Below are 19,583 nucleotides of genomic sequence, written 5' to 3' on the forward strand. Positions count from 1 at the left end.
ACTGGAGAGGTAGCGTATTATAGTATGTGCGCAGGAGTTAACGGCCCAAATCCGGCGGCCGGACCACGCATGGTAATTCTTGTTTCGCACGTTTTTCTTCGTGTGTTTCCTCCCAGAATTGAGGGAGTCGTTTCTTAAACTTGGCAGGCAATGATCATCTGGCTAACGGCAACACAAATTCTCTCCGCCTTCTTTGAATAACGCAACAAAAATGCGGCGACACAGACGGTCAAGGAGGCAGACTTTCATTTAATATAATTAAGATGAAGAAGAAAAGGACGTGTTTCAAGAAGGAAAGGATGCGGCGAAGAAAAGAAAGCGAGATACGGGCACATAATAAAGAAGCTGGGGAGAATCGCGATCTACAGTGTCTTGTATGTCGGTTAAATATTGTTTGACTCATATTCCCCTAAATAAAATTGCCTTGAAGATTTCATGAAAAAAGAAAAGGCAAATCAAAGATGAAAATTCAACGGCAGAATTCAGGGCTTTTGAAATGAAAGATGGGCTTTCATATACGTTTGTGAATAAACGAAAGCCTTAAATTTTCTTGCAGTTACAATGGTTTCATCATACGACAAGCGTAGAAAAACCGAGGAAACAGCAAAAGTAACGTGCTTGTTTTGCACAGGAGAATAAACATTGCTCCAGCCGTGGTCATTAACCGCGCATAGAGGAAGACACCGACAACTCTTCAACATACAGTCCATGCTTTTATGTAGAAGGTTTTGCTTTCAGCACCAGTAGAGGTTCATGGAAAATCACTCTCCATTTTTTCTTTGTTATCGCTTTTATATTTTAGCGCAATTTAGTGAAGTTGGGAATCACATCAACAGTTGGGAATCACATCAATGACTCAGTTGCAGTGGCGGTATGCTTCTGCGCACAAGTAGCAGGGTTCGACTCCCTGCCATAGCAGCCGTATTTCTGCTAGAGGCGAAATCAAGCTGACCTGCATGGGGAATATTTCGGTGCAAATTAAAGTGCCCCATGTGGTGAAACACGTTCCGTTGCCCTCTTCGATGGTGTGTCTTATCGTCACAGCTGTAGCTGTGGCACTTAATATTGTAATTTTGTTTTTCAATTATCAGTGTCTCTCTCTCTCTCTCTCTCTCTCTCTCTCTCTCTCTCTCTCTCTCTTCTCTCTCTCTCTCTCTCTCTCTCTCTCTCTCTCTCTCTCTCTCTCTCTCTCTCTCTCTCTCTCTCTCTCTCTCTCTTTCTCTCTCTTGCTTTCGAGCAATATGTACTTCATATGGCATCACGTCAAACGACAATTACGAGACTCCAAACATCTACACGACGTATGCTTCTCGGCCAGCTTTGCCATCGCACCAATGCAAAGACACGGGCGCGCGACTACAAGATGCCACAAACAATTCCCCATGCTCTCGCAAGTAGAGGATCAGGTCCATTAGACTCCATCGCCCTTAGCAGGCATGATGCACACGATAGGTATCAGCACTGAATGACAAGACACCCTCGGAGACTTCGAACACAACATGATAACTCACATGCATTGCGCAGCTCGTGCGCGAATGCATTCACAGTCAACCATGGCTTCACGTTCGGCTAGAATTTATCCTAGGACACACATGGCACCACGCCCCCCCCCCCCCCCCCTCACACACACATATTCCCGGAAATAAAACAGGCCATTATGCTTCCCAAGCAAACCCGCATCCAGGCCCCAGTCTCCGGAACTAAACCTGCAGCCTACAACATGAAAGCTAAGCAAAAAACAGGACAGGCGCCCGACTACAGCACTGCGCAGCCGCATGCGCACCCTAACATCCTATAAGCGCTGAATACACAGCAGGGAGGATCAATCTCTGCTGGGACAAGCCCATCTCTGCCGTGGAACCTGTACTTTGTGTAAGCAACAACTCCCGGTACCTGACTCCGGAACTTCCCATCATTTAGTAATAAAAGAAAAATGTGTATTTTATGTGAATATATTTGATTTTAATGTGCGTAGGGTCCACCCTGACCCCGCGCGTGTTTACTTGACCTGCCCTAGCGTGCAATCACGCATCACTCACATCACCTTTCCGACAGACATTAGAGATCCTACGTTACGGTGCCACTCCTCCTCCCGACCTCAAGGCCCCGCAATGGCGTCTCCTTTTGGACCCCGCCCGCAGCGTCCCAAACAAGTGCTCGCAAAGGCGGCAACGGCCCCCAACAGGACACAAACTTTCTTTCGCTGTGTATCCATCCCTCTTGCTCTCCAGCTCCTGTTTCCCAGCTCCTATTCTTGTCAACAAGCCCGTTCGCTGAAGGTCAGTGCTGTAGCGTGGACTCCTTTTGCAAGGCAGTAACATCAAGCGCGACAGGACCCCTTGTCTTTATAGTCATTCTATAATGACATCCAACTGAGGAGAAGGGTAAGGCATGAATGCGGGCGTTCGTCGTAAAAAACAGTCCATGAACACACAATGCCCATAAACAGGGTCTGATGGAGTCGAAAAGCGAAAACGCCCGTGTCTGGGGATTTCGGCGTACGTTAAAGATCTCCAAGTGATCAAAATTAAACGAGAGCCATCCACTACGGCGCGCCTCATATAGGATCACAGAACATGTGTAGCTTCTGAGCGTAAAACCACATAGTTTGAATTTTTTTAAATAAACGGTGCCTTCTGTGTGACTGTATTCTGCATGTGTACGCTGGTCGTCCGGTCTAGCGTGGTGGTGCTTCCTCCCGTCTTGCTGCTGTTGACAGCTTGTTGAGGAAAAGCCTTATTATCACAATGAAGGGTGGGACGGCAGTAGTGTTTGACGGGACAATACAGCTTTGGAAACGATGCCAAGCCTGCCATGGATTGCTAGTGGACTTTCCAGTCGCTACTCGTCCGATATTGTTAGACATTTTGATGGATTCACTCCCAACAACGTAGCGGTGGACTATACGAACACCCCTTTCTCTGAGCAAACTATGACACCAGCAGCCAAGAAAGTGCGATACCGCGAGTATTTCGTCCGAAAATGCTCTAACTGTGGCCGCCAAGAGACGTTTCTTCGGAAATGTTACAGTACCTCGTACCACCATAGTACCCACCGGTCTTCGACATTATTATCAGCTATTCAATTGTTTTCAATGCTGCGAGGGAAAAAAAGGCGAGGACTGGTTGCATTTCTTTTTTTCAGCACCTTGTAACGGGACCTCTAAGAGTTAATGTCAGCTAGGTATCAGCTTGTTATCTTTGAATTTAGAAACAAAATACAAAACGAAAGGGGAATAGCGAGATGAAAGGATCAAGGGGTTCGTGTGTTCGTGTGTCCGACCTGCCGTTGTACACACGTACGAGCCAAAGAACAGCCATTGTTATAACTATGTTCTTTCCACAGCCGTAATGGCGCCAACAGAAACACCATCGAGAAAAAAAAAAAGGAACCCTTCTGGTGAGTCCTCTGGATGGGGGCACTTGTTAAATAATTTGCGGCCTTGGCCCAAACGACGCAATACCGAGCCCTCCGCGGCAGCCGTAGCTGCAGGTAGGGCACTGAAACACCCTGCAAAGTGAGTGGATTGGGGCGGACTTCCAAAAAGTGAAACAAAAAAAAGGCAGAAAAGTTGCTCGGCGACGGAGCAAGAGAAAAAAAGAAGGTGCGCCCGTGCCTGAAAATCGTCGTCGTCGCAATCGCCGGCTGGCCAGGCTCGGAGAGAGTTCGTCGACCCAGATGAAAGCCCCTTCTTCGCACGCGGCGGCACTTTCACTCCTCGGGCGGCGCGACGGAAGGAAGAAAGCGGCCGCGGAAGGCCTTGAACTGGCCATGTATCTGGGACGACGACCACGATACGGGGCTGAGCGGCGGCGCATTGTAGGGGCGGCGTTGGCGCCGAAGGAGAGGGAGGCCGCAGCTCACGTCGGCGCGTAACCTTGCGTAAGACGCGCGCCGGTCGGTGGGCGAGCGCACACACACGCCTGGGCCTTCCCTATCGGCCCGGCCAGGAAATCAGGAGGGGAAAAAGAGAAGCAACTGGGTTGAGGCAACGGGCGTCTGACCGACAGACCCGCATGGCGGAGGCAGTGACCCACACACGCACGTAAAGCGCACTGCCGCGCGCTGCGCTCGTTGACCAGGGTCAGGAGAGTCGCTGCTGCAAGCCGGTGGGGGAGAAAAATAAACAAAAAAAAAATAGGAAGCTATATCAGCTGCTAGCTGCTGCAAGCCGGTGGGGGAGAAAAATAAACACAAAAAAATAGGAAGCTATATGAGCTGCTAGCAGCTGATATAGCTTCCTATTTTTTTTTGTTTATATAGGAAAAATAGGAGAAATAGGAAAAAAGGAGAAATATATAGGAAAAATAGGAAGCTATATCAGCTGCTAGCAGCTGATATAGCTTCCTATTTTTTTTTGTTTATTTTTCTCCCCCACCGGCTTGCAGCAGCGACTCTCCTGACCCTGGTCAACGAGCGCAGCGCGCGGCAGTGCACGTTACGTGCGTGTGTGGGTCACTGCCTCCGTCCTCAACCGCTACCCCGTGACGATTTCAAGCTTGTCTTACGACCTCAAGGGGGCCTTCGTCTCGGGGATGTTCAATACGCAGAAATCTCCATCGCCTTACTCAATGCCATAGGGACTACTTGGCAACAGGCGAACCTGAAGCTACGTACTGACACGACCCAGAATACGGCTACAGTAAGCACACCTTCTGCGGAGGCCGCTCGTGCTCTAAGCCAAGTTAAACAACTCACTATCGGAGCTGCCATCCACCAAGTCTCGCTCTACGGCTTAGCACCAGACGACTCAATCAAGGGAATTATCCGTGGGGTACCCCTTCGTTTCACAGAGCAGGAAATCCTGAACAACCTGGACCAAACCCACGACGAGATCTACGCAGTGCGCAGATTGGGCCAAAGTACAACGGTCATCCTTACTTTCGCGGGACCAAAGTTACCTTACCATGTACGACTCTATGGGGCCGAATACCCTTGCTCCATATACAAAAAGACAATTCCTGTGTGTTCTACATGTCGTGCGATTGGACACCGTTCCACAGCCTGCCCTCAACCGATGGCTCAAGTTTGCCATCAGTGCGGTCTTGGGACCCTGTTCCAGACCACCCGTGCTCTCCCACCTGTGGCCTCTGCGGTGGCCTTCATCTCTCCGGCTCCCCTGGCTGCACCAAGCGCTACGCGGAACCGTATATTCTGCGTCAACGAAGGCTTCGACAAGCCAGAGCGGGAAGCCGGGAGCCACCGCGAGACTCCTCTTTGACACGAGGGCGACGCCGGGAGCGGTCTACCACGCCGAGTTCGAGACTGCGTAGCAAGTCCAGCAACAGAGGTTCTCGACCAGAGAAGACCGGGAAAACTGGCTCAAACGTGGACACAAAACAAGTAAGCTGGGCACAACGTGTGTCTCCCACAGCTCTGACCTCAACCCCTCCTTCCAACTTAAATCATAAGTCTGCCACACCATGTCAGGGTTGCACAGAACTACTACAGCTTCTTGAACAACAAAAATCAGTTATGTCAGCTCTTCAATCACGTCTTGACGCATTAGAACTCACTAAGGGCACCGTGACCGAAAAACGCAAGAAACCCAACCAACAGCCCCCACCCTTGACTTCCGCGCCCCTTACCACACCACAACCCCCTCCCTTGACTTCCGCGCCCCCTCCCACGCCACAAGAAACCCAGACCGCAGAGGCCGAACCCCAATCCGACAAGTCCTCATGGTTCCAGTAGATGTTAACCAAGCTTGATGCACAACTTAGCACCTTAAATCAAGAAATTCAAAACCTCAGGCAGGACAACAACCTCCTTAAACAAGAAATTAACTCGCTACGAACCGAGCACCTAAATTTCCGCCAAGACGTAATGTCTCTTCCTGCCCTCTCCGGTCATTTAGAGACCCGCCCTGATGCCTTGTCCGGCCAGCTAGAGAGCCGACCTGATGCCGGCCCCATCCGTCAAGATAGACCTGAAAGCACGGGCTCTCGCTCCCACCGCCGACCCGCCCCTTATGCCAGATCCGTCGAACCCAAACCCTCCCACTCATCCCTTGATGACCACGACACAGCTTAACAAGCACGCCACTGCGCTCCTGCAGTGGAACTGTCGAGGCTTCAAGAACAAATCAGGCTCTTTACAACAATATATAAACACTCTCGATCCCCCACCTGATATCATCGCTGTCCAAGAAACCAACGGCCTCACCAAGCTTCCTGGCTATATTACCTATGAAGACCCGTCTAAACGAGCCACAGCCACACTCATCCGAAATTCAATAGCATCTGTACAGCATTCCACGCCACAAAAAGGGTGCGAACACACACTATTGGAAATTTTATCGCCATCGACCAAACTTAAATCCAATCTCTTCATTCTCAACATCTACTGCCGGCCCTCCACCAAGAAACCTGACGTTCAATCTACGATACAGGATGCCATCGCCCTAGCTGGCTCCCGTCCGGTACTTATTCTAGGAGATTTCAATGCCCACCATCAACTTTGGGGCTACAAGTACAGCACGAAAAAAGGTCGGCAAGTTGCCTCGACCATTGAGCAGCTTAATCTCACCATCCTGAACGACCCAAACACACCGACCCGAACTGGCACCAGTACTTGCAGGGACACCACCCCAGACTTGTCTTTGTTGGCGGGCCAGCTCGATGTCACGTGGTCATCCACCCACACTAACTTAGGCTCAGACCACGACATTATTCACCTCCTGTTGCGTAACCGGGACTACAAGGCACGATTAGGAAAAACTCGGATTACGAACTGGGATAATTTTCGGAAGGCGCTGTGCAGCCATTCGCCAAATCCCGATCAGTCCTACACTGCATGGATAGACGACCTTCTTCAGACAGTTCACTCTCATACGCGAGCTGTAACCACGACTTACCAGACCCCTTGTGTGGATGCGAGGTTGCTGCACCTTTGGGAAGCACGCCATAGCCTTGCCCGTAGATGGAAACGCCAGCGCCACAATCGGAAGCTCCGTAGGAGGATATCTCTTCTAAGTCAACAGGCGGCGGAGTATGCACAGTCGTTGAGCAAAGAAAATTGGCTGCAGCTTTGCGGCAGCCTCCAAGGCACTCTGACCTCCCGCAAAACCTGGAACCTACTTAGGTACCTTATTGACCCCCTAAACAGCAAGGTGGAATCAAATCGAAACATGGCCCGCACTCTTCACGCTTACCCCGGCACCCCAGAACACCTCATTCAAGACTTAACGGCTAAATACCTACAAACAGAGATACTATCCCCGCCGCCACCGTACTCTGGTACTCCCAACGCAGATTTGGACCGAGATATCCAACTTTTTGAACTGGAAGCAGCCCTGGCGGAATGCAAGAAAAGGAGTGCCCCGGGTCCTGACCAAGTACCCTATAAGCTCCTGGCCAATTTAGGTGATGATGAACTTGCCATCCTGCTTAAACACCTCAATGAATTTTGGACATCTGGCCACCTACCTATTCAATGAAAACCGCCGAAGTCCGCTTCATTCCTAAAGCGGGCAAATCCCCACACATTTCATTTCATTTAATTTATTGCATACTGCAGACCTTCGCAGGTCCAAGTAGGTGGGCACGGTACAAGTAGCAAGTACATATCAGGCACTCAAGTCTGACAATCTCCGGCCTATTTCCCTTACCTCTTGCGTGGGGAAGCTATTGGAACGCATTATACTCAAAAGGCTGAAGCCATACCTTGAAGACACCAACCAAATGCCCAAAACAATGTTCGGCTTTCGACAACATCTAAGCACCCAGGATATTATGTTGCGACTCAAAGAAGAGGTAATTGCACCTGCCACTCGCCACTCACCTCGAGCCATTTTGGCCCTCGACCTAAAAGGGGCCTTTGATAACGTTGCGCACGCAGCGATTCTCTCCCGCCTTAATAATACTGGCTGTGGCAACCGAATCTATTCCTACATTTCGGACTTCCTCACAGGCCGCCAGGCTGTGCTCAAAATTGGAGATATAAAATCCAAACCAATCTCTCTTGGCAGTCGGGGTACACCGCAAGGCTCGGTATTGTCTCCACTCCTCTTCAATATCGCTTTTCTGGGCCTACCAAAACAGCTAGAGCAGATTCCGAATCTTCACCACGCACTGTATGCAGACGACATCACCTTCTGGACTGACACAGACTCTCTTGGTGGGCTGCAGGACACATTGCAGCGTGCAGCCGAAGAAGTCAATAATTACGCCCAGGCTTGTGGCTTACATTGTTCACCGCAAAAATCAGAACTTGTCATCATCCGGAAACACCCCCCACGACATCACGTCGAGCCCATCGAAATATCTCTTGACGGCCATTCGATCAAACCTAGCCACTCACTCAAGATATTAGGCCTTACCATCCAAGCCAATACCCGAAACGACTTTGCCTTGTCAAAACTGCGTAATATGTCAGCTCAATTCGTGCATATGATTAGGCGGGTCACTAACCGGCATCGGGGAATGAAAGAAAAGGACACAATGAGACTAATTCAAGCTTTCGTCATTTCTCGCCTTACCTATGTCGCTCCATACATGGCCCTAACCAAATCCGACATTGAAGCACTAAACAGGATCATTCGGAAGGCATTTAAACAAGCACTCGGGCTCCCTATGAGTACACCGACAACCAAGCATCTTGAAATGGGTCTTCACAACACTATTGAGGAACTCATTGAAAGTCATCTCGCAAGCCAGCGCCTCCGTCTGACACACACTCCGGCAGGCCGCTTTGTTCTGCAGTGCATCAACTGGCCCTGTGCAGAACAAACCCACCTGGCCCCTTTGTCAGACGAGTGGCGTAAACATATCTCTGTACGACCCCTACCAAAGAATATGAACCCCGACCTCCACCCCGAGCGCAGGACCGCCCGCAGCCAAGCCCACGAACGCTTATATGGCAATCGCTCTGACGTGTCCTACACCGATGCGGCGAGCTACGCTGACAACCAAACCATGGTTGCAGTGACAACAACCAGAAGCCATTAAACTTCATGCGCATCCATCCGTACGACATCCCCACGAGACGCCGAAGAACTCGCCATTGCCTTAGCCCTCATCCAATGTTCCAGCAGAGTCATCATCACTGACTCTCAAGCAGCCTGCCGCAGTTTCCTTTCAGGGAGGGTTGCACCAACGACCCGGCGGTTACTTCAGCGATACTGTCCCTCTCACCGAGTGGCGATCGTTTGGACACCTGCCCATGCCTCTGTAACGGGCAACAACTTCGCCCACCAACAGGCTCGCGAACTGGCCTACCGAGCCCCAGAGGTCACCGCAGCTCCGACGCCACTTCTCACCTATCAAGAAATTACCCAATTTTACCGGACCACCAGACAAAAATTCCCGTGCCCTCACCCATCCCTCAGCAAAACTCAGGAAATAACACTCCGACAATTACAAGCAGGCACGTACGTTCACCCGGTTCGAATGAATTTATTGTTTCCCACACAGTACTCCGCGCTATGCAAGTTTTGTCCACAGCTAGGTACCCTCCAGCATATAATTGCGGAATGCGCTCACAACCCAGCCCTACAACCCCTCTCCACCTGTTCCTTTCCTGAGCTGTGGGAGACACTGTTGACCAGCTGTCAACCGGAGGACCAGACTCTCCTGGTGACACGGGCCAAGACGGCGAGGGCAACGCATGGATTCCCGGACTAGGGTTCCACTCTCACATTTGAGCTCATTAAAATGTTTTGTCTCTCTCTCTCTCTCTCAGCTGCGTGTTCCTTGTGAGACGTTGTGGAACAGAGGGTTTTGTCATTGGATAGCGACTCATCGATGGGAGTAGAGGGCATCGTAACGGACGTGGGGCAAAGAAAATACGGCGCGAACTGATGGCTGGTTTGCTTTGAATGTTAGTGTGCCAAAGGCACTGGCGAACGACATTTCCGGAATCGAATACCGACTACCGATAATTATTTGGTTTCCGTAAAGCCAGCCTGTGAGAAAAAATTACGGTGGCACCTAAGCTTTCTCTGATGATGTGAGAATGCGTGAGCGTCAGTTCCCACGGAGTACTGCGGTGGAGCTATACGTCGTTGGATTCTCCAGCAGAGTTCAGTGCTGCTGAGTTTACTGTTTGTGAGTGGACGGTGTTGCGAAACGCGACAAGTCGGCGACAAGTCGGCCATATCTTAACCTTGTCATCATCATCCTTCTTCCTTCACACTTTTTCCTTTGCGCGTTTAAACTCGAGAGCATTGCTTAATTATGGTTGCCGACACTCTGGCGTCCGTCACACATAAAATAACCGACGGACGGACGGTACGCAAGATGGCCCACTGCTCAGAGGATAAAAACAGGGCAATGAAAGTTCGGAATGACGCCATATTTCTCAGGGAAGTTCCTATAATTAAAATGACCCATTGAATTGAAAGAAAATTGGCTAAAATTGAGGCGAGATACAAAATATGCTTTTTAAAAAACTCCCTAGGCGACACTATCATATAAATGAGCTGAATAACGGTGAATAGCGGTGCCAGAATTGTCTAGTTCGGTATTGTGCGTTTAGTTCTAGCTGCCTGTTATGGACCCCTTCAGTTTGGTTAAGGGCCGTTTCCTTTAGTCTGTTACAATATTGTTTCCTAGTACTCGTTCTACTTATCGCGGCTTCACCTCATGCGTGATAAGGAAATTATCGGGCTAATACTATACTTTCGGCATAAGAAGCCTTATGCCGAACGAACCGTCGCGACCTTTTATCGAGCCTCCTTAGCCTGAGCCACATCTTGTACGTAATCCATTACAAGAACAGAATGAATTATTGTCGGTTACATCTCTCAGGAAATCGTAATGAAATGGTTTCATTGCTCGCGACGACGACCTTGTTATTTCATTTCTTTTACAGAGTAAACGTATCCACTGTAATGGAGTTCAGTTATAGAGGGAGAAAAAGAACGAAGAACGAACGAAGAAACTGCGCGGACACTCATTCTATCCTTTGCGTATGGAACAGAACTTCTGGAGAAGATGTGGGCGCAACTATAGGAAAGTGGCTCTCCCTCTGATCCAGTTCGACGTGAACAAACGCCAAATCACACCGATTCACGAACTTTTGTACCTGATGCCGCCTCCGTTTGATGGCGTTCGAAGTTCTGACCCGCAATTTTCTCCTATCCACTTCCCTGCCAATACCGTTAGCGGTGTTGTTGTCAGTGCATTCTTCGTTCCAGCTGCGAATCAGCATGGGACACAAACAATCTTTTCACTGCTCAGAAATTAATTTCACTCCGTGTGTTGAACACTGATTAGGAAACTCAAAATAAATTAATTAATAAAAGAATGCAAATTTCGCTTTAAATTTAGTTGTATCTTTCTTTTTCCTGTATACTTTTTGCATATTTTGCAACAATGACAGTAGGTTTCAAAGGAAATCCGCGAGTGGACGTGTTACTTTTCATGTGACAGCCACCTCATAAAGGACGGGATAATTGTGTTTGTAATAGCTGACAATCGTAGAGCAATAATTGCAAATGTAATTCCTTACTCGTTTCCGTCAGGTATACAAGTCTGTCTAAACTGTCAAACTTGAAAGGAAAAAATAAAGGGGGTGGGGGGATTTTCACTTTCCTCCTCCCCGCCTTCATTAGCGGGAAGCGGCTTGTATGACGATTCAGGGGATAAACCTTTCAGCGGGAGGGTATAGACAGGTCACCGCCGCTCGATCTTCCCATCGAGCGGCCGTGGACATGTTATCATTTTATTTTTTAATTATTTTCTTTTGCGAAGGGGCTAAGTTGGCTCGATGATGTTATTTCCGTACAAACCCGCACAGTCACTCATCACTAACCGCTTATATATATATATTTTTTTTTATTTTGGTTCCTGCATCCGGCGAATGGAGAAAAGACACGACCCAAAATGCTGGTTAATGTTTACGTTTCGCGTTTGAGGCGTTTCTTAGGAGCACACCCGCGCATTTGCTTGGGGTGAGAAGTCGTGTAAGCGGAAAGGGGTGCGGACACGGCGGTCCTGCGAGAAGAAGGGGCGTTCCGTTTAACTAACCGCTTTCCCCGGCTGACTGCTCCCCTGACGCAGCCATGCGGGGCGTTTGATTACGTCTCACATGTTGGCCAATTTTTCCCTAGGCAGAGAAATGACTCCATCCCTCAAGTCGGCCGGTTATTCACCGATCTTCCTTGATATTATGACTGTTTCGTCTTTCGTGCGTTTTCACTTATTACGGGACGCTTGCATTTAAGCGTGAGCGCAGTCGATGGGAACCGGATAAGGTCGGCGGACAGAGATTGGGGGTTCGCGATAGCGGACGTGCATATCCGCGCATGTACGTGTCGCAGCCGTCGACCGGTGCCGTTACGAAACTCTTCGGTCGCTCAATGCTGGCCGAATGCCGAAGAGTCGCTGCAGGCTGACCTTCTTTTTGAACCCGCGAAGTCGTTATGCGTGTGGGGCCGCACGATTTGCCAGGGATTCCGTCTCGCCGCTAAGATATAGACCCCAATGCGTGCCTTGACTGGTTTATTTTATTTCAAATGAATGAGGCTTACGTAAAATGTCGGACGAGGGAAGCAACGGGCCCCCAATTCGCTTCGGCTTACAATTGCGTTGGTGGACGACTGAAAAAAAGGGAGAGGGGCCTGAGTATTATTTATTCTGGACAACTGCTGTAAATTTGTTTGTCAACATTGCGCATGAATGACCAATGGCTGCGTGTAAGCGGCGAACTTGAAAAATAAGAAGGCGGGGTGTACGATATATCTCAAAAATGGGACGTGCTCTTGGTTATCGTGTGCATCAACGGAAATGAGCAGATTGACGTTATAATGCACCGGATAAAACTTTGCTCAAGAAAAACAAAGCATTTAGTGTGCACATCCATAAGGCCTCTATTGGAACACACAGATACATCTTGGGATCCCCGTACAAATTGACACAGAAACTACTTTTAACGCAGACAAAGTAAGCCCCATAGGTTCGTATATCCATCTCATTTTCCAGACATGCTTCAATCGCCCCCAAAAAACACAGACTTAAGGAAGCAGATTGGCTCCGCCTCGTTCAAGCATTCGTTGTTACCTTAATCAGCAATGCTCTCCCCTACCTCCTGTCCTCTAGAGTGAGAGAGAAATAAGGATTTAACGGAGAGTTTAACTCCCACCGAAAAAGAAACTGGCCACTCTAAACCTTGCAGTAATTGACAGGTACAATGATTGTCTTAAACGGCTAGAAGATCACATGCACGCTCCAGCAAACTACTTGCTATGTATTGTAGATATATTTGTATGCAACAGTAATATGCCAATGATTATACAACACCACGTGCACACACATGCACACACATGCACAGGCCCTGAGGAAAGCAAGTTCTCTTTGCTGAAACGTAGGCCACAATCGTGCTTTTACCTTGTTCGAAGTTTTTCTTCTCTTATATATATATATATATATATATATATATATATATATATATATATATATATATAAATCTAGATAAAGATAAACTCACAAAGCGCGCAAAAATAGTATAGGCTCCGTGCAGTCAAGTTTTCGGCGGAGGTCGCGACACCTGACGGCGCGCCGCGCCAACGCTGGGTCGGCCACGAAGCCAGTCGTGGCCAGTCGTCCATGCGGGCAGTGTTTTTCTATTGTTTCAGAGCAGTTTTTGTCAGCGTTTGGGATCGGTTTGGCCCATTCCCGGCAGCAGCATGCTTCAGGGCAAGGAAAATGGCAACTCGCCAGTGCGACAGCCCGAAAAACGTAGCAATAGCCGCCGATACTGCTGCGTGAAGGACTGCCACAGCCGAGAAGGGGAGCATGGCGTCAGCCTGTACAGGTTTCCCGGCCGAAAGTGGGAGCACGACCGCCGAACCAAATGGATTGCGGCAGTACGAACAGTGAAGTAAGGAGAACGCTTGTTTGTTATTGTCTCGACCAGTTCCTAAGTGAATAGCATCCTCCGTCACGCGATTGCGTGGCGGGGGGAGAAATGCATATTGTGATAGGTGTTTATCGTGCCCGAAAATCGTGAGCCACTCGTACTTGCCCAAATCACATGACACTTGCGACGAAGCGACGCGAGTTCTGTCGCAGCGACTAAAATTCGACCAGACCAAACCACAAAAACGATCGCCGCGCGACGAAGCGACAGAATTCCCGGCGCTTTCGCCCGCAAGTGGGAATGGGCCCTCAGTGGTGCGAGTAATGCTCGCATTAGTTAACAGCTACCGGGTTTTCTTTACAGCGATCGTGACGGCTCGGAATGGACCCCCAACGAGGCTTCAAGAATATGCTCGAAGCACTTCGTTGGCGGCGAGAAAAGTTCAATCTCCTCCCATCCCGGGTACTTCCCCACGATATTCCCACCAGCGTACAAAGCGCGCCCAGTCAACTCGAAAGCAAGCGTGTCAAGGTATAAAAGGTAAGCATCGCAAACAAACATGCGGCGCTCGCCTTTACGGACCCTCGTCCTGCATAACAAGAGCGAACTCGCTGTGACGATGCTATTTGGTTCCCAAGGTGGCACAAAAGGAACTCAGCCGCTCGCGACCTCCGAGAAAGCGAAGCGGATGCAGACAGCGATGCAGCTGTGGATTCGGAATGCCTTGAGGAATGCAGCGATTCGGACTCTGTTCCAGACATGCACAACTTGGAGCTGCTGTGCGCCGTGGCAGAAGCGTCGCGACAAAAGCATGACCAGGTAACGTGTTCATGAGAAGTAATAGCGTAAACATGCAGTAGCCGACACAGCATGGAAAAAAAGGGGTGTAGAGATAAAATTAGTGGCTATACGAAGCTTTGTCACATAAAGTGAGTGCTGGCAGACAAAAAGCTTAGCCCTCCGCTGCTTTTTTCAGGGTGCCTCAATTGTGAAAAATTTAAGGCTGCATGGCTGGCCAGGGTGCATCCAGCACTCACTGCTGTTTTTTTCCTCACCAGTAACCACCTGTTGTAATCTTTTTCTTTTCAAGGGCTGCCAAACCGAAGAAAACCTGTTACTTGAGAAGACCTTTTCGGTATTTTTGTCCACAACCGATGGGAGTGATGCTTCTTCGCAGGTTTCTCACAAAGCTGTTTGTGAAGTAGAAGTGCAGTGTAGCCCGTGTGTGGTGTCCCGGCACAGTGGGTCCGATTACCGGACCAGCTGCTTCACAGGCTACGACAGCGTGAAGTCTTGTGCTTCGGCAGTGAAGGATCTCTGTGGAGTTTCAATGGATGTGTTTGCGCTTCTGCTGTGCCTTCTGACTGCTCGTGCCGAACGGTCGTGTGACCCTCCCCTCTGTGACAAGCTGCTTTTGTTTCTTATGAAGCTCAAACTGGGCATCAGCTATTCATCGCTTGCAGTGCTATTTTCAGTGAGCAGGACGACTGCTTCACGCCACTTCAACAGCATCCTGCGGTCACTCAGCACTGCAACACAGAAGTGGATCTACCACCCCCCCGCAAGTGTCATCAAAGCCCGGCTACCAGAAAGTTTTAAGTTGCACTACCCACGCTGCTCAATGATAATTGACTGTACAGAGGTGCGTACAGAGCAGCCGAGCACCGTGGAGCAGCAAAGGGCCCTTTATTCACACTACAAGGGAACTTACACTGTGAAATTTCTTGTGGCTATAACACCCTGCGGTACAATATGCTTTTATTCTGAAGCATACGGTGGAAGGTGTTCGGATGCATTCATTACAGTGAACTCTTGATTCTTGGATTTAGTCGAACCAGGGGACACGATATTGGCCGACAAGGGCTTTCCAGGCATTCAGGCAGGCCTTGATGAGGCAGAGGCTGTGCTTGTGATGCCGCCTTTCCTGCACGGGCAGGGGCAGTTTACCGAAAATGATGTGCAAGAAACGTACAATATTGCTCAAGTAAGGATCCATGTAGAACGAATGATCCAGCGAATCAAACTGTACAACATCCTGAATTCTCAAGTGCCGACAGAGCTGCTTCCAGCAATGAGTGATGTCTTTCACATGTGTTGCGTTTTGGCCAACCTGCAGCCCCCTATCCTGAAACCAAATGAGAATGGCAAGCAAGCAACGTGCAATGCCGCTCCTGCTGTTGACTAGGTTCAGGTACTGCAGTCCTGATGCATGCTTTTTTTAATTGTGACAATAAATGCAGGTGGAAAACTGAGGTGCGTGTTTCTTCCCTTTAAGCATAGAAAAATACATAGCATTTCACACACTTTTATTATACACAATGCACAAAGTATTTACATGTGCCTCATGGCAAGAGCTGGCACAAGCCACACAAAGTAGAAATCTTCAAGAGCTCGCACTGCTGTGCTAATAAACACTTCATCTCTCTCAATAAGAAGAGTAATGCTCTGGAGGTTTGAATACACAAAAAAAAAGAAGCACATGCTCATGTTGCAGACATACATCAGCAACTGCACTTGCGTGTAGTACTTATGGCTCTTGAGCAACGTGAGCCGACCATCTATGTACTTCACGTACTTCAGAAAGGAAACCTCCTTCGTTGCATCAATCAACTTGCTGTCCTTTCTACTGTGAGGGCACTTTATCTCAAGAAGGCAAGGGCTGCCTTGGTATTGCAGCAGGCCGTCGGGGCTCCCACACAGCCATGGTTGCGATTGCTGAACCACGAGACCGGCCTGCAAACATTTGATCAAAATACAAGGCAGTTAGCAAACTTGGAACCTTCCTCAAGCATAGCGATAAGTACCTCCACAACTGCTGTGAAGACCTTCTCCTCGACTGCCTTCCTGGCCACAGGTTCCATTTTCGTTTCTGAAAAACAGGGGGGTGGGAGTTATTGCATCCCCATAAAAAACAACTAAGAAGCATACCATGTTTTGTTGCGGCGCACGTGAAGTATGGGGCATTTATCACTGCCTCCACCAGTTCCAATGGACCTTTCCGGGTTTTCAGAATGGAGTGTGCTTTTGAACAAGTTACGCGGATCTTCCGCTCTTTGTGCCACCTGTTTACATTGAGAAAAAGAAAAAGATAGGTACAGAGTTAATGCGTCTTCGCAACAATTGTGCTTGCAGAGCTCACCTTGCATTCCGTGCCTGCCCTTTAGTGAGCGCACAAAGATAAACAGCGTCAGTGCACTTCACGTTGCTTTCATAGTAGTGGGCTGTTTCTGGGGGCAGCAATTTGTGATGCTCCTTCTCCCTTATTTTCATTTTTGGGAAATGGCACTCAGCCACAAGTGCGTGGTAGACGGTCGTCGGTGGCTGGATCAATTCAGCGAGGACAGCACAGTCTTCACTAGTCGCATCCTCAACGAACTTCTCAGTTGCATTTTCTGCACAGCTCGTTTGGCTTACATGCCTCAAAACATTCACCATTGGGCATTCAATGTCTGGGAAATGTTCTAGGACGTATGTAGGGTCTACCGCTACAGGCTCTTTCTTGCCCACAAAGGGGTGCTTGTTAGCTGAAAAAGAAGCACGCAAAAATTAGCGCTCTCATTTTCTATTTATTTGATCGTAGGCTGTCATATTATGCTCAATATAACATTGCCAGGCGTTGCAAACGCCGCTCATTCTAACACAAAAAATTACAAAATGTGCCTGCTGCAGCTACGTCCGCTACTTACGACCAAAAAGCTCGGCGATCCATGACTTGTCGTAGCCACGGGCGCCTTTCGTTGGTTTGCCCCACGCTTGAGGTTTTGATGTGCATGACTGGTCTTCGTGCTTGTTTACAAAAACTGCGACGGCCGCACAGTGCTTGCAGTTCCCGGCGGCGCCGTACCTGCAATCGCAGGAACCTCCAACCACCTTTCTGCCGACATCGCTGAGCTGAACAGAAAAACAAAGCGGGCTGGATGTAGTATAAATATATTTGAAAGCGCGAGCAAGACCAAGTAAAAGCATGTGCATGTTGACGCTCGCTGTGCGCTGTCGAGAAGTTTAAGGGATTACCGCGCAAAAAATCTGCAGCTTCGTAACGCCGGGAACACGCACGAGTGATGTAATTGCAACGATGAAGTCTTTCGCTCAGCTTGCAGCAAACATTCTCCTTTAAAACTTCATCACTGACGAGGCCTCCGGGGCCTTGCCGAAGTACGCAGCACACAAGTTAGCACTGTACCAGACCGTCGGCAGTAAATTTAAATCAATATCAATCGTTTTTTTTTATTTCACGAGTTCCTGGACACAAAAATATAAAGAGAGAGAAAAAAGGGGGTGGTGTTAACAATGCAGCGTTCAAGGTTGCACCATGACGGGTCAACGGATACCGCGCGGGCTGCAAGTTCAGACAATGGGGGAAACTGGACAACCGCGGTTTGAAAAGAAAGGGAAGAGTATACAGACAGGTATTCAGTGCCTGGGGAGACTGGTTCGGGAGGAAGCGAAGATGGGTGTGCCCCCCGCGGATGAAGAGAATAGATAGGGGGGCACAAAAGAGCATTTCACAGAAGCTAGTAATTGAACAGGAAATAGGTAAGGTCACAAAAGGTTAAACATGAATAGATCACAGTGTTAAACATTCTTAAGTGGTGGTGGGAACGAGGCCTCCTTCCCCAGGGCAAATGGCATTGTTGAGCCGCATTAGGCTAATAAAGCTGCTGTATTAGGAGAGTTTCTGCGAATTCTGATGGCAAACTCGAGGGTAGGAATAATGAACATAGTTCATTATTGCCCCGGATATTTGAAAACCTGCCGGCGTATCTTACGAAGCCCAAGCCATGATCGCGCTCACAACGAGAAAATCCGTCTGCTAAACGTCGTCGCGTTTCGTCGCCGCACAAAGATCGGACTGCAGCTACTGTGATTTTGGTTATCCAACCAGATATTTTGAATTTGGAAAGCGGAGCATGGCTATCTTTGCCTGCATATATATTTTTTTTTTACTTGCCCGCCGCGCTTGCCCAGGGGCTAAGGCGTTGTGCTTATTGATAAGCCCAAGGACGCGGGTTCCCAGCCGCTTTTCTGATGGAGGCGAAAAGAGAAAACGCTTGTGTGTTCGAGATTTCGGCGCAAGTTAAAGATACCTGAGTGGTTAAAATTAATCCGGAGCACTACACTACGGCGCGCGCCCCATTGCCTGTGTAGCGTCGGCACGTTAAACATCATAATGAATCAATCAATGTTTTTTAACTTGCCGTTTGGGTGGGAGGGGTGTGACAGGCACTGAGCGGGTGAGTTTTTATCTGTTGACACCCTATGCCTATGAGAACAGCCGAGAAAGTCGCTCAAAACTGTAGCATTTACTCCTACCCTGGCCCCTCCGCGCGCCCATTATTCTGCTTCCATTTCGTGAGCGTTTTTTTTTCCTGCTGTCCACGCTAACTTTCTGAATCTCGATTATAGTTTTACATTATTAGCGCGCTATAAAATAGCGCAAATACAGCGCTAACCCAACGTGCTGTACGTTTGCACACCTATTTGCTCAGCGCAGCATGTCGCTCCCAGGGGTAAATACAGATTTAATTCTGGCGCTAGTTCACTCAAATCATGCAGGCGGCTGCAAAGGCTAGTCAAAAATTGAAAACGCCAGATAACCGCCTTTTAGAAGCGAGAATGTAGCGGTGCTTGCCGGAATGAACGAACACTGCAACATATGCGCCTCAGTAACACCCGTGGTCTTGCCTCAGTTTCACAGCTGAGCTACGGGACAACAAATGACTCAAAAACAACAACTGACTGACTCAAAAGCTGACTCAAAAACTTCGCTCGCATTTTTACTG

At 48.9% G+C, this 19,583-nt stretch overlaps 1 protein-coding gene and 1 pseudogene across 1 annotated transcript; one reads left to right on the forward strand and one right to left on the reverse strand.

The window, feature by feature from the left end:
* The first annotated feature begins 14,559 nt into the window (after window positions 1-14,559).
* Window positions 14,560-16,032, forward strand: LOC144155483 (uncharacterized; annotated as a pseudogene).
* Window positions 16,033-16,131: 99 nt separating this feature from the next.
* On the reverse strand, window positions 16,132-16,891 carry LOC144155489 (uncharacterized; the record flags this gene model as incomplete). Its single annotated transcript, XM_077686967.1, has 4 exons — window positions 16,132-16,245; window positions 16,315-16,533; window positions 16,605-16,669; window positions 16,729-16,891. Coding segments are annotated over 4 exons (561 nt in total), but the record flags the coding sequence as incomplete, so codon positions are not given.
* Between the last annotated feature and the right edge of the window lie 2,692 nt (window positions 16,892-19,583).

This window comes from Haemaphysalis longicornis, unplaced genomic scaffold (assembly GCF_048455015.1).
Source record: "Haemaphysalis longicornis isolate Haplotype H1 unplaced genomic scaffold, Haemaphysalis longicornis Haplotype H1 scaffold_1, whole genome shotgun sequence".
Lineage (NCBI taxonomy): Eukaryota > Metazoa > Arthropoda > Arachnida > Ixodida > Ixodidae > Haemaphysalis > Haemaphysalis longicornis.